The 15,389-nt window shown below is 44.2% G+C and overlaps 1 protein-coding gene across 2 annotated transcripts in view; it reads right to left on the bottom strand.

The window, feature by feature from the left end:
* Positions 1–608: 608 nt before the first annotated feature.
* Positions 609–15,389, bottom strand: part of LOC147631968 (Thioredoxin family protein) — a 37,960-nt gene continuing 23,179 nt past the window's right edge. The window contains exons 6-10 of one of the 2 annotated variants that reach the window (XM_086808509.1): positions 1,991–2,040; positions 1,782–1,851; positions 1,547–1,670; positions 1,284–1,400; positions 609–1,118 (exon numbers count right to left, since the gene is read on the bottom strand). In XM_086808509.1, coding sequence (XP_086664635.1) covers positions 1,008–1,118; positions 1,284–1,400; positions 1,547–1,670; positions 1,782–1,851; positions 1,991–2,040 — 472 coding nt within the window. In that variant the 3' untranslated portion in view covers positions 609–1,007. Of the gene's footprint in view, positions 1,125–1,283; positions 1,401–1,546; positions 1,671–1,781; positions 1,852–1,990; positions 2,041–15,389 lie in introns of both variants that reach the window. The other variant, XM_086808508.1, reaches the window with a different exon arrangement.

Genomic DNA, 15,389 nt, shown 5'->3' with positions numbered 1-15,389 from the left:
ATGCTACATGTCTTAACTTTTTGGTACGAGCATCTCCAAATGATAACTTTGCTCCTCTCAGTTCTACCCATGTGGCAAACATCTTCTGATATTTTCATGTAGCTAGTTTTGATATTTTAGTGGGGTTTTGATAATATGGTGGATCGATGTAGCTACTTCGGATAAAGTGGTGTCTATATTTGTCCTCAGATAACTTGTGCTTCTCTTTTTAATAGTCTACTTATATTGCAAGATGAATAGTGTTATGTTGATCAAAATTTTTGCAATTGCTCATTTTTAGTGTCTCTCACATGAAATGGCTATCCCCTATACGCAAGAAATAGTATATAAAACAACCGTAATTTTGTTGAATAATGAGACTGCTGAATCAATGTTCAAAAGATACGACCAATGACCTGGTTCAACTCATGTGAGCTGAAATGGACTAGAAAGATGGCAATCAGTCCATCAGATGCCTTGAGAGAGGAACCATCTCAAGTCTTTGTGATAGCATCTTGCCTTTGTGCTGGCCAGCTGTACAGCACTACAATCAACTTTTTAAGTACCAAATTCTATGAAGAGAAGTGACAATCCCAATCCTTTTTTGCTACAACAAAAAGAGCCAAATAAAAAAAAGGTTGATTTGTGAGTTTATTCATTATTACAAACAACATTGAGGAAAATTCAGCCCACGCAACCAAGTACATCACATCTGCTATATATGCTAGCAGAGGGCTTTCACCAATACTCCAGAGAGTTGCTTGTATACTAGCAATTCATTGCACTCATTTAAGCATGCCACAATCTATCTATGCACGTCACAGCTAGGCCAAAGTAACATCTCTCCAGATGGCCTGGTTGGTACCATTTCAAATGGTGCTCTTGCTCTGGAAGAGTTCTAGCGGGTCCTGCTGCTGCCAGATGCATCCAAGGTAACATCTTTTCGCTCCTTTTCAATGCTCCTTCAAAGGATCATGTTTGGAAACGTGGACCTTTGGTAATGTTACACTTCCATGCTTTGAAGAAGGTCATGTACCAACTGCAGTCTCACGGAGGCTGTAGTTCTTGAACAGATACTGGAGAATGTCTTCATAATTCCCCAAACTTATACCGGAATTGGGATCCACCAAGAAAGGAATCTGTACCTGGAAACAGCATACTCTCTTTAAAGTGTTCTTTTGGAACCTTCGACAATGTCCCTTTGCCATCACCACCAACATACGGCACAAGAAAGCCAAACACAAGCATGTAGACCATCAAAACCTTTCAAGGCAAGTGCTAGGACTACATTACACAGCTTCTACCTTTGTGGATCCGTTAAGTTGTTGTAGCTTAGAAGAACTAGCAGAACCAATTCCTGCATTGTGCAGAATATAGGGCAGCTCCAATTCACAGAGTGCTTCTCGCACTATCCTTGCTGACTACGAAGGCATGAAGCAAAAACGTGCTTCTCTCAGCACTAACACCCACATATCAAAGTCCATTGAGGCAAAAAATAAGGTGTACAACTTATCTTCCTTTCAGCAGTACACGGATGAGATATTCTGACATACTTGGAGCCACAAACCTGATTGTTCTCATAGGAAAAGAGTTCAAGCTTCTTGGCTGGAATGTCCACAGTTGCACCTTTCCATCTACTCATCCCACGACCGACCCGCAGTAATGTGGGTACCCATCCAGTAAGGATTGTGCTGTACACAATGTAATTAAAAAGAAAAAGCGACATGCAAAACAGTGTTAAGCCTCAAGAATTAGAAGAGAAAATGTGCAAAATCACAAGGGTGACAGTACAAGGTTTGAACCTTTCCAAAAGCCAACTGGAAGGCTCCTTGCCACCACCATACGTTTTGAACAGATACTTTACAATGTCTCCTGTGCCGAAAAAACAATACATGAAGCAGAGACAGAGGTAAACCATGAGCATGCCCAGTCCTGTGCTTTAGGAGAGGACAACTTTGAGATATTTACTTGGGCTTACTGGCACATAAACCACGACAGGCATGAGACATACCGCTTTCATATAATTGGACACTTGTATTTAAATCAATGAGATATGGAAACCTGCAAAAAAAAGGCCAAAGCAGAGATACTTCATACAACTTGAACAGTGTTGTGCTAATGCAAATTTTACAAAGATTCTCTTGGCCCGGGATCAAAGTATTGCTTCTTTTTTATTCAAGCAGTACAGAGGATTTGAATTCTCCAACAGAAGTGCACATAGCCCAGTTGCCAATAACAGCCACAGTTTGACGTGCTTTCTCAGGAGGTGTTTCTTACATAAATTCAGGAGTAGAAAATATTGAGCTCAAGCTGCATGGTTGGACAAATGCACACATTCAGGGGTGATGCCTTTGCAGGCACCCAACATTATTTTGGGGATTAAATTCATGCATTAATACAATACAATTGTCAGTTGAAATCATCACATCGTTACTATGAGTAAATGAGCTGTTGTTTTTTCCAGGAAAGAGTATTAGCAGCCTGAGGACTAGATGTACATGCTTAGAACTCTCATAGGAGGCAAAAAAGAAACTGGGGAGGGGTGTTTCCCTCCATGGCTAGCCACTCTCTGGGGAGGGGGAGGGGGAAGGGGGGGGGGGCGCGGGGGTGGCAAAACTGGCGGAAGTACTCTAGAGTCTAGCTGTCCCGATCAGGGAGAAAGGGACCTCTACGCCATGTGCGCCTGAAGGCCTCTCACCGTCTATGCATGCGATCCGACCCTAAAGCTTACCCAACTGAAACCGCATAGGGTATGAATGATGTCAGTCCAAATGGAGTAGATGGACTCAGTTGGAGGGGTGACAGTACCCTCGATGGCCTCGCTCCAACGGGCCCACCATATATGCCATGCAACGATGCTGCTGATGATCTCCCATCTTGGACCGGTTCCCAGAGTCCAAGGCTCTGCCAACCTCTCGGGAGTGGGAACTGTATCAATCATGCAGTGAGAGCAGACCCCACCGACATGAATAGGTAAAGGTTGCGCTTTGGGACAGTCCCAAAGGCCGTGCCACTGCGACTCCCTGGGGGACCACATCGAACTTGGGCAAGGGGGAACTGTATGAGGAGGAATGTCACACACCTACACCTACAGGTATGACTGGCCAAGGACAGGTGGTTTGGGCAGCCAGGCACACCCCTGCTCCCCACCCCCCCTTTTCTCTCTTAAATAGTGTGTTTGGGCATTTGTTGAAGTATCTCATGATTCTGAACATCGGAGGGCAAGTCCAAAGGCGATTTGGGAGAGCTTGGAGTGCATCTGCAGCCAGCATTGTCTGCTAAGGTACAGCCTTCTACAGTAGATCTAGGGCTGAGAACAAAGAAGATCTCTCTGAATATATTTTGTATTTTGTACTTTCATTCTTGAACATAATCTACAGATTATGGCTGGGTTTACTATGTGTGTGCTTGCATTTGAATGTGTTCCGCTGCTTTTCTCTCTTTGATAACTCTTGAACATCTGGGGTGGGTACGGGTGGTGGTCCGCCCATGCGAGCCTCTATGAACTGTGCTTGCATTTAAATGTGTTCCGCTGCTCTTCTCTGTTTGATAACTCTTGCAAATCTGGAGTGGGTAGGCGTGGTTGCCCGCCCATGCGAGCCTCCATGCGCTCAATCTTTTTGTTCATGATGCGGGAAAACATAGTGGTCATTGCATCTGCATCCATGAAGACAAACTAAGAAACTAGTGGTCAGTAAAGAAACCCAAAAGAACTTTTCCCAGTTCTGATTTATGAACTCAAGTCTAAGGGCTCTATCCCTAATAGGCAGTCAACACACAAATGAGATGTGAGAATTGCCTAGGCTTTGATACCAACATAAGACTACCTGTGGTGTGGCATCCATGAAGACAAACTAAGAAACTAGTGATCGGTAAAGAAACCAAAAGAACTTTTCCCGATTCTGATTTGTGAACTCTCAAGTTTAAGAGCTCTATGCCTAATAGGCAGTCAACACACAAATGAGATGTGAGAATTGCAAGTACCCTAGGCTTTGATACCAACATAAGACTCCGTGATCTCTAGCATGCAGCTCATATTGCTATGACCCTCGAGACGAGGGAAGGTCCCAAGCCAAGGACTCAGGTCCAATAGCAGAGTGGGCAAGGAGATTCCAAAGGATAGAACTATTAAGGCCAAAAAAGAATAAGATGGGTTCTAGTTGGGGAGTGTCATAGATAAAACTCTTATAAAGAGTTCAGAGCTGCGCAGCTGGCCAATCAATGTTTTGTGTGTGACTCCACATGCGCATTTCAAATGACGAAGGTCCAGTTCAAGCAGCAGGCGTCTTCAAGACCAGAGAATGAGTGAGGAGGAGATTCATGTGTAAATAGCTCTTTTCACTTCTTGGGTTAGTCACACACCAGGGTGCAGAATTGCGTAAGGCCGGAGGAAAATTTGTTCTAAGATCTCATGACACTACCACGTCGTCCGGAGAACCATTACCTAGATTATGCCAAATGCATGCAGGAGCTAGCCAGGAGGTAAGAATTTTCTGCCGATATTTCTCTTAGGCCATAGGTTTCCAGCCAAGATTCTGATGGACAGTCTACAGAGCCAATAAAGGAGTTGGAAGGGGAATCTTTGGCTTCACTAATAGCTGCCTCAGTTTCTATGCCAATGCAGGAGGATTCATCAAATGCCATCAAAGAAGTTGGTTGGAAAGTCTTCAAAATTTCAGCAATTTTTGGTGGTTTTTCAGCAAAAACAGCACCATACGCTGACACGTCACTGGATCACAGGAAGGTGTGTTAGTAGATGAGGTTTAACCAGAGCTGAACTTGTCAGCCGCTGATTAGACAGAGACCGGAATGTTTTCTTCGGTGTATCACACAGTGTACAATGTTTTCTTCAGTGTATCACACGGTGTACAATCTTGAATCTGTTCCACCTGCAAATATCCATGAGGAGGACCAAGCATTGGTGCACAGCATACAACGAAAAATTGGTCTAAATATACATGTTCCAAGAGGTACTTATGGACAGAAGGTTGATGCAGCAGTTCTAAGAAGTCTTGTGTTTCCTTGTGATAAATTCATCGGCAAGCCTACGTGGGTTTTTTTGAAGCCATGGTTGGTCAATATGTGGAGATTCATATGCCCAAGTGCTTGCCACCAATGAGAGAGGTTGATCATGCCATTGAGTTGGAGCCACATGCAAGGTGGTCAACAAACCTCCATATATAGGTTGTCAAAAGTCGAAAAAGATGAAGTGGCAAAGCAAGTTAAAGAGCTCGTGATATTGGTTGGGTGGAACCGAGTCAATCGCCATTTGCATCGCCCGTTTTATTTGTGAAGAAGAAGGATGGGACTTTTAGAATGTGCATTGATTATCAGGATGTTAACAAAATCACCATCAAGAATAGGTATAAGACAGCATTTCGTACCGAAAGAGGTCTATCATTTCATGGTGATGCCGTTTGGTTTATGTAATGCACCGGCTACTTTTCAAGCATTGATGAACAAAGTGCTACAGCCATTCCTCTTCAAGTTTGTATTGGTGGTTTTCGATGACATCTTGGTGTATAACAAGACTGAAGAGGAGCACGTGGTTAATGTGAAGGAGGTATTTGATGCATTGAGAGCCAACTACCTATATTTCAAAGAAACCAAGTGTACATTCATGGTAAAAGAGTTGGAATACCTTGGTCACATTGTGAGCATTGATGGCATAAAGGTGGACCCCAAGAAGGTGGAATGTGTAAAGAATTGGCCTACTCCCACCAATCTCACTCAAGTGAGGGGATTCTTAGATCTCTCATCATTCTATCACTGGTTCATTGAGAGGTATGCACATATAGCGGCTCCTTCGACGGATAAGTTGAAGAAAGAGGTATTCTTTTGGGATGCAACGGAACAAAAGAGTTTTGATGAGCTGAAAAGAATACTTACTTCAGCACCTATCTTGGTATGCCCGGATTTTTCCAAGTCTTTTACTATTACAGCGGATGCATGTGGAAGAGGCATTGGTGCGGTGTTGTATCAAGACCATGGGGTCATTGCTTATGAAAGCCGCAGACTTGATGACAAAGAGATGGAGATGCATGTGTATGACCAAGAGATAGATTGCTATTTTGCATGCAATCAAGAAATGGCATCACTATCTTTATGGAAGCAAGTTCTATGCACAAAGTGACCATAGGGTTCTTCAATTCTTCCTATCTCAATCAAACCTCTCACCTAAGCAAAGAAGATGGTTGGCTATCCTTCAACAATATGACTTTGAGATCACATATATGAAGGGAAATGAGAATGTGGTGGCGGATTCACTCTCTAGAATGTGGGCATGTTCTTTGTCGGCCATCACGGAAGTACATAATGATTGGGTTCAAGAGATTCAAGAGGAATATATGCTTGATGATGAGGCTTCACAAATAGTGCACAAATTACAGCATGGTGTTTGTGATGATTTACCTCATTTTCAATTGCAAAATGGTCTCCTCTATTATAAGGAAAGGGTGTATCTTGTATCCCACTCATTCTTCAAGAAAAGATCATGGATGAGATTCATTCTACTCCAATGGTAGGACATTTGGGTTTGTTCAAAACCTATGATGCCATAAGGAAAAGTTTCCATTGGAAAGTCCTATGGAGAGAAATCAAGAATATGTTGCTAAATATATGCCTCGTCACCTCAACAAGGATCCCACACACACAAGCCCGGTGATTTGCTTCAGTCTTTACCTATTCTGGAGGGTAAATGGACGCAAATTGCTATTGCTTTCATTACCGGCTTACCTTCTACCAAGAGGGGATGGGATAGCATCTATGTGGTGGTTGACCGATTGACAAAAGCTGCCCATTTTGTACCAACAAAAAGTGAGACACTCGGCATCTATGGTGGCACACCAATTCATGAAAAATGTGTTCAAGTTGCATGGTATGCGGCAGCAAATAGTGAGTGATCGAGATGTGAAATTTATGGGCACATTTTGGCGTACATTGTTTGATAGCATGGGCACTAAGTTGACTCCTAGTACGGCCTATCATCAGGAAATCGATGGTCAAACCAAAAGGGTCAATAAGTGGCTTGAGACTTACTTGAGGCATTATTGCTATAAAACGCAACATGCATGGGACAATTGGTTGCATTTGGCGGAGTTCGCTTACAATAGCATCTATTATAATAGTATTGAAATGTCGCCTTTTGAGGCTATGTACGGCTACAAGGTGCATGTACCCATTGTAGCATTCAAGAAAGAGAATGTAAATCCACATGCAAGGGATGAAGTGGAAAGAATGTAAACTCTTTTGCAAACATGCAAAGAGAACATCAAGAAGTCTCAAGAGAAGATGAAGCATTATGAAGATGCACATTGAAGGCCATTGGAATTCAAAGAAGACGACTTTGTGTTCTTGAGGATACCTAAGACTCGATATGGATCTCTCAAAGGTAGTACCCACACAAAGCTTGCACACCGTTATTATGGGCCATACAAAGTATTGAGGAGAGTTGGTGAAGTGGCTTATCAATTGCTACTTCCATCTACTACAAGAATACATGATGTCTTTCACGTATCACATTTGAAGGCATATGTTAGTCCGGAGGTGCAAGTATTGGATGAGCTTCCGCCCATGAGTGAAGATGGCATGGAAGTACATACCCGGGAAGGTGTTGGGAGAAAGCGAGGTGGTGTTACGCAACCGCACTTTGCGTGAATACCTTGTCAAGTGGAAAGGTTTACCACAAGGTGAAGTAACATGGCAACCCGCCTTTAGGTTGGAGGGGATGGAACACCTTTTTGATACATCCGAGATGCGTAACAGGCTAGCTAAAAATCTAGCGGGCTTCCGGTGATCCCAAGCTCATAATAGGCTGGCTGCAAATCTGTCCTCAAAAGCTGGGCTGAAGCCACGGGCCCGCATCTTTGTGAAGATCCATCGGCCAGGGCCCCCGAGGCTCGGTGTACAAGCTGAAATCTTGGCCAAGAGGAAATCCTTCCATGGCTCGCCACTTGGAAGAAGTCCTCTAAAAATCAACTTGCCCAACAGGGCACTCTGAATGGCGCGGTCGAATATGCTTGACCCCCCTTTACGTCGCAGTTGTATGATCACTCTCTAGGCCACCTTGGCCTAGGCAAGCCTCCCATCGCTGAACTTGACCAATGCAGGCCCGAGAAGAGGTCCAACAAGAAGTAATATACCACATGGTGGCAAGAAGAACCTGGTTCGTCACCACCACTCGGCCTGCTAGGGAAAGCCTCGCTAAACTCCAGTACAGAAGCTTCTTCTGAATGCTCAGAAGAAGAGGGGCTAGTTGCTGCTCCGGGGAGATATCGATGCCCACCTGGCATCCAAGATAATGGATTGGATTGCCCCACGGGATCCACTGGAAAGCCTCAACTAGACACCAAGTCGGAGCGGGTGGAGAGCCAACCAAAAAACCACACGACTTGTGCCAGTTGATCTATGCTCCTGATGCGTGATAGAAGATCTCAATCGCCTCTGCAAATCTCTAAAGATTCCCCACATCTCCAGATAAGTATGCTGTTGTGTCATCTACGAGCTCTGAGTCTAGCAGCTCCTCTTGAGTACGGATGGGGAGATGCAATCCCTAGAGCACAGTCTCCTGTGCTTCTCAGGATCTGAAAGAAAACTGGTCATGGAATCCACGACAAATAGAAAGAGGTAGGGTGCTAGACGGTAGCCTTGTTGGATCGAGCGAGATAGGTAAAATCTGGCACTATGGGCTCCCTAAATGAGAACGTGACTATGAGAGGCCGAATAAAGTCCGGAAACACCACGGAAAACCTATCCGGTACATCGTGCCCTCTAGAAAGCCCCAGTCAACTCTATCATAGGCTTTCTCGAAATCCAAAAGGAGCACAAGGAGATCTTGTTGCGGCATCTTGGCCGAAGCCGTTGCCTCCCAAAAAGTGAAGATGTTGTCTAGAATGCTCCGATCCTAAACAAAACCTGTGTCAGACTCTTTACTTTTCAGCATTCGTGAAGAGAAGACAGCTTGGGGAATGTGGCAGAGATTGCAGGACTTGTATGCCCAGCAAAGTGCCTCAAGCAAAGTGCCTCAAGCAAAGTGTATTGATTGAAGAAACTCATAGGTCTTCAAATGAAGGAAGGGGCGTCTACGGCAGCCCATCTAAATGAGTTTAATGGTATTGTCAGCCAAGTTATAAATCAAAAGGTGGCTTTGAACTCATCGTCCATTGCCAACTTTTGATTTATAACTTGGCTGACAATACCATTAAACTCATTTAGATGGGCTGCCATAGACGCCCCTTCCTTCATTTGAAGACCTATGAGTTTCTTCAACCAATACACTTTGCTCGAGGCACTTTGCTGGGCATACAAGTCCTGCAATCTCTGCCACATTCCCCAAGCTGTCTTCTCTTCACGAATGCTGAAAAGTAAAGAGTCTGACACAGACAACATGATAGTAGATCTTGCCAGCTCATCCATATCTTCCCACTCTTCAGCAGTAAGAGAAGCAGGCTTTACACCCCTTTCTTTGATAGGCTTGTGCTGCTTCTTCTGGAGCAACACATTATAGCACTGGGTTTGCCAAATATCATAGTTATGTGAGCCTTCAAGCTTCTTGATGTGAAGCAATGAAGAGCTCTCACCTGTGGTTGCCATAGCAATATGCAACCTGTCAATGCCTGACTCCCTGCAAAATGTGCAAACATTGCACCAAAAGCACACAAAGTGCTCACAGTTATTCTCCCAAGCTTTATATCCCATTGCGGAAGCACAAATGCAACTCTACTCCCACTGTATGTGATGAAATCACCAAAATCTGGTTGCTGCAAATTTAGGAGAGCACCTTAAATGTGCTCTGTTCCCCTTCCAAAGTACTATACAGCAGTACTAAGTGCTCACCAATGATGTACCAAACCTGTACCGGCAAGTACAGCAGCTGAAATTGAACCTTTTGCTCACTCAAATCAATGTGCAGCCATGCCAAAACTTGTACAAAGCTGTACCAAAGCTGTACCAGTAGGTACAGTAGCAATAAATGCTCTCCTAGCTGTCCAAAAGAGTGAAAATCAGACTTTTACAGTCCCGAACACTGCATACAACAATCCCCCGAACAGAAATTGGGCAAAAGCCCCTTGACTGCAAGCTGATTTCTGAGGATTCAAGGCATAAATGTCTTGCCTGCTGCTTTGCCAAGCTCAACAAGCATACGATCTTGAAAAGCCCCTTGATTTAAGATCAATTGCTGATCATACATGGTACATTGACGCACATGAAGGCATCCAGAGTCTTCGTGATGCTTCCCCCTGGCCACATATACATCCAATACATGAAAGCCCCTTGATATACAGGCACATTGAGTGCTTGACAGGCATCAACACATTGCCCAAAGCATCAAATGCGATTGCCTGCATGAAAATCAATCCAATCGGCACAAAAGCCCCTTGATCTGCACTGCAATTTGCTGCAATTTTGCCCGAATGTGCGATTTCTCACATCATACAGCATGTATGAATGCTTAATTGCACAATTACATCAAAAGCCCCAAATTTCGACATCCAATTTCTTGCAAATTGATCCTGATTGTGACCAATGTCACCCAATTTTGCCAATTTTGCTCAAAAATTGAGCAATTCGGCACCTGTACCTGCTCAATTGATTGAATTGATAAGAAATTCCCAAAGAATTGAAGCAAATACCTCTTAATTTCTGATTGCAAGAAAAGGGGAGACGTCGAATTCGCTCTGATGAGGTGCTGCTGCAGAAATCTGATGCTGTTGCATTGATGAATCGGATGCTGCTGCTGCTAAGAAGGGTGCTGCACGTGTGTTAATGCTGATGCAGAAACGGGGGGGCGCATCAGGCAGGGTGCTGCACGTGTGTTAATGCTGATGCAGAAACGGGGGGGCGCTTCTTGCTGATGTGCCTGATGCTGTGCGGGTACGGACGGCTGGGCAGCCCTCTGCGCTGCCTGGGGTTGGGCAGCGTGGCTGCTGCTGGGCAGCAGCTGAGCAGCCTACGCTGCTGGCTGGGCGGCCCTCGTTGTGTGCAACACAGTAGACGGCGCCAGGGACACGTGTTCCCAGATATTCGCGAGGCAACCAATTTAATGTTGCCGGGCTACCCGTCGCACGTCGCGTGTACTGGTGGCGTGCCGTGTTTGTTGCCGCCGACTCAAAGTTGCCGCCGCCTTCGCCTATTCACAAGCAACTTGAAAGAAGCTCCGCCATCACTGCCGGTGTGGGGTTACGCCTTGTGGCCACCAACACTTTGCTGCACTGCCTCTTCTAAGCCGGTGCCCTTTGTTACGCTACTGGCTAGTCGCCTGCCTGCCAGCCTCGCAGCACCGTGGTGTACTACGCGTAGCTCTGCCCGCCTAGTCGACCTGCTATCTCAACGATCACACACACTGCTGTAGGCGCCTGGCTCCACCATCATGTTGGAAGTAAACTGCACATGCAGAGAGCTGCAGGCTGGCTCTGATACCAGTTGAATGGGAGAGTTAATTAGGGTTAGAGTTCATGTGGGAGACATACACAGAGAGGAGGAGGGAGAGAGAGAGTTGTGGGGATAAGTCAACTCATCAAGATTAGTGTGTGACTCCCCTATCACACATGTATATTGCACTAGTACACATAGTGCACTTAGTACATTAAAAGTACTAAGTGTACTATGTACTATAACTTATGGGCTTGTACACACTATAAGGGTGGACATAATGCCTTTACCCCAACATGACCTTGGCCAAAATCTTGTAGGTGGGTGATAGATCTCCACTGTTGAATCTCCAATTTGTCACCACTCTCCTTAGGAATCAAGTGAATTAGACCCTTTGAAGCCTCTCTAGCATGGCCAGTATGTTCTTGGAGAAGATTTGACTAGAGCTTTTCCACCCATATGGATACCACACAGCTGAGGATAGCTGTGATTTTAGTAGGGGAGAATGTGACACGCGTTATACCTGCAGGTGTGGCCAACTAGGGACGGGGGGTTCAGGCAGCCAAGCGAGTTGGGAAGGGCGCACAAGATAGGCCGTGCAGCAGGTATTAGATGGGCTGCCATGTGTGCAGACATGCATCTTTTCAAGAATATAACTGCAAATTGCCATAAGTAAGAAGTCTTGATAGACAACGACATTAACTGAGTCCTCTTTCTTAGAACTCTTATCATCGCAGGCAGAATTTCTAGAACCCTTATTGGATTCCTTCTTCTTCATTTTCATTGTTTTGAAGTCTAGAGCAATTTTGCATGGCAAGATTTTTGCAATACCAGCAAGTAACCTTCTTTCGCTATTCGGAATCACCCTTAGTCTCAGAAGTTTTGTTGGAATTGGTCTTCCGCTGAAATTTATTGCAACTCCCAGAAACATCTTCCGCTGAAATTTATTGCAACTCCCAGAAACATTTTTTTTGGAATGTTCCTCCTGCAACACTAAGCTTACAAGCTCTTGATAGGTGAGAGGTGTTGCATTGCCTATCGATGCAAGACAGAGGGAAGTATTGAAACCCAGATAAGATTCAAGCAAAGAATTAGGGTGATGCTAATCATGTTCTTTTTAAGAACGACTTCATCGATATTGAGAAGTTGCTCTCTCAAGTCGTGTAACTTTGTTAAATGTTCATTCATGGATCCCATTTCTTGCATATTTTCATTGTCAAGTTGTCTTTTGAGATAGGCAATCCTTCTATCATCTTTAGCCTAATACGTAACTTTTGGAGTGTTCCATGTTAGTATACACTCAATGCCCACCTCTCAGCATGTGTCTCACTTTGATGTATAATACACATTTGGTTTGCCCCCATTATGAGTAGCCATGGTGCATATGTCTTTAGTGAGAACCTCGGCTTAGACGCCGATGGGATCATTATTGTGACCATTGATGATGGTTAGGAGATGGTCAGGGGTACGAGCATTAGCTAGGGTCCAAGGCATCGCCCCGACTGGGTGGTCCTAGGGGAGCTAGCAACCCCTTTGGTGGGGGTTCAAGAGCGGGAGCGACGGTGTAAAGAATATTCCCTATAATATTCTCTCGAATACTAGGTCCATCATTAGTGGACGGTGGTCGATGGGCCGCGTTCTTGATACGCGGGTGGTGACCATGTCTATGCAGTGTAACCGCCCTCGATGTATACGCATCTACCACACCGCCTATAGTACTATATATGGACATGGTTGCCATGAGCTAAGGTATCCAATGCTTGTGAGTATCCACCCCCTTCTACACTTCGTACATGCTCCATCCAAAGTCTGTCTAGATCGCCATCTAAACTCTACTTGAGAGCGCACGGGTGGACATCACCATCACTTGTACCTCTTTGGTATAATCAGAATTTTAAAGCCTCTATTGTGTATCTATTGCATTGTCTATTGTGCTTTGTCTTCGCTCCGATCGGACGATTGGACATGAAGAATCACACGATTGAATTGCAGGAGAAATCGCCGATTGGACTTTTGGATAGCCGATTTAAATAGGTAAAATCAGACGACTGCAAAAATGCATGATCGGAGAGGTATGATCGGGTGATTGGAAAAAATCACGGATCGAACGATTGAAAAATCTCCAATCGGACGATTAAAGGTCATTGATCAGGTGATTAGATTGGTCGATTGAAGAAGCCGCGATTGGAAAATCAGAGCGATTGCTCTGGGAAACGATTGGAGAAGTCGGCGATGGGTGAATGCGATGCAGCCACACACTGGTTGTTGTTCTTTTTGTTCTTTTGAACATACTATGTGATTTCTTTAAAAAGTTTATCAGCTTGCTGAAGTTAGAACAACTGGTGTAGCAACATTTTAATAAAGTACAGGTGTTTCATGCGTTTTGGCATTTTAACTTAAGCTCCTTCCATGCATGATGTTTTAAAGACGCCAAAAGAATCAATTCGTAGTAGAGGCCAATTGTTCTTTACAACACTTTTCATCACAAGGTGAGACCTACTAATTGCCATAGGCTCCCCACAGCATCTAGGCTGATTGCAGAAATAATTGTATCGCCTTTGGGAGGAAGACCAAGCCACCTTCGGGTGGGCACTCATGTTGCTACCATAGATGGATCAACTCAAGGGGAGGGGAGGGGGAGGGTGAGACTTACTAAGGCCTATCTATGTAGTGAATACAAAGGAGGCACTAGTCCTCGAAGAGAAAGAGAGATTGCATGATGAAAAGCTGAAGAGTTATAGGAGATTAAGAGGTACAATTTTTTCTTGAAAGAGAGATTTTAAGGAGGAGAAAATTTCAAAGTGGTCTCGACTTTTTAGCTATTTAAGATTTAATAGCTTTATTGCTTTCATGACACTAGCTAAGATTCTTTCATGATAAAAATACTTATTCTTTATGCACTAACTGACCCTCCATCTGCCGGCTCCAAATCAGAACATTCTTTGGCACCACCACATGTAGTATTGTAGCCTTGTACTTGTCCATGAGGAGGATGACACATGACGAGTCCAAACACATGAAGTTTTTCTGCCAACTTCATTGTAAACACAAGGCCCGCGTAGTACGTAGGGCCCTGTTTTTCTTTTGGTACTAGTTTTTCTTTTCATGTTGTCTTGGCATCCAATTTACTCATGGATTTCTATTTTTGTAATTTGTAACAAGGTGAGAAAGGGTGATTCTCCATCTATAAAAGTAGCCCTCCTCTCCCTTTCAAATGAACGAGTGAAGCCTCCACAATAGATTATTCTCTTGGTCTCATAGACCCTTTCGGTCTTTTGTAAACATTTCTTTCTTCTCTCTCTTTCTTTCTATCACTTTAGAGGGCGTGTTGATGGCCAAGTCTTGGTCAATATTATGGCTTTTCAGCCATTTCATTGTAGACGCCCAATGCGCAGCCAAGTGTGGACACTTTTATTATATCTGGACATTCTTATTAATAAGTTAGGGTTGGCAGCCAACCAACCCACCCTAAAGGCCATCCAACTAGCCCATAATACACTATAAATAGAGGGTTAGGGCTCACGATCATTCATGAGTTTAGGCATGTGCTCGAAGACGGTGGTGGGCAAGTAAGATAAGGCCACACCCGACATACCCTGAGCATCATCAAGTTCTCATCATCACAAATCATTCATGTTAGTAATAGACAATAAATTAGCTCTACATCCATCTTGTCTATTGGATGGTTTCATTCACGCTTCCGTAATCTGCAGCTTAATATTTGTTTTTGTGGTAATCTCCATTAACTTAAGCACTTATGTTACACTATGAATTAAGAGTCATCCTTTCCACCTCTCTTATTAAAACCTTGCAATTGGAAAAGAATAGACAGAAAATATGTGCACATTCATACAGCACTCTGTCCCAATGACCAAGACGGGCTTTACAGAAGGAGAATAAAAGTACAGGCTGTGGCTGAAAATTGCAAAATTACCTTACTCGTGGTCTCTGTATCAACAAAGAGGGGACTTGAGCAATCAACCCTCTGTTAACTTCAACGTTCTACTGCAAATTCAGGCTTAAGGCTTTCTGATGAGCAC

The sequence above is a fragment of the Cibotium barometz genome, chromosome 14 (genome assembly GCF_041138505.1).
Source record: "Cibotium barometz isolate CiBa-2024 chromosome 14, ASM4113850v1, whole genome shotgun sequence".
Classification (NCBI taxonomy): Eukaryota; Viridiplantae; Streptophyta; class Polypodiopsida; order Cyatheales; family Cibotiaceae; genus Cibotium; species Cibotium barometz.
This window is presented reverse-complemented; position numbering and strand designations above follow the sequence as displayed.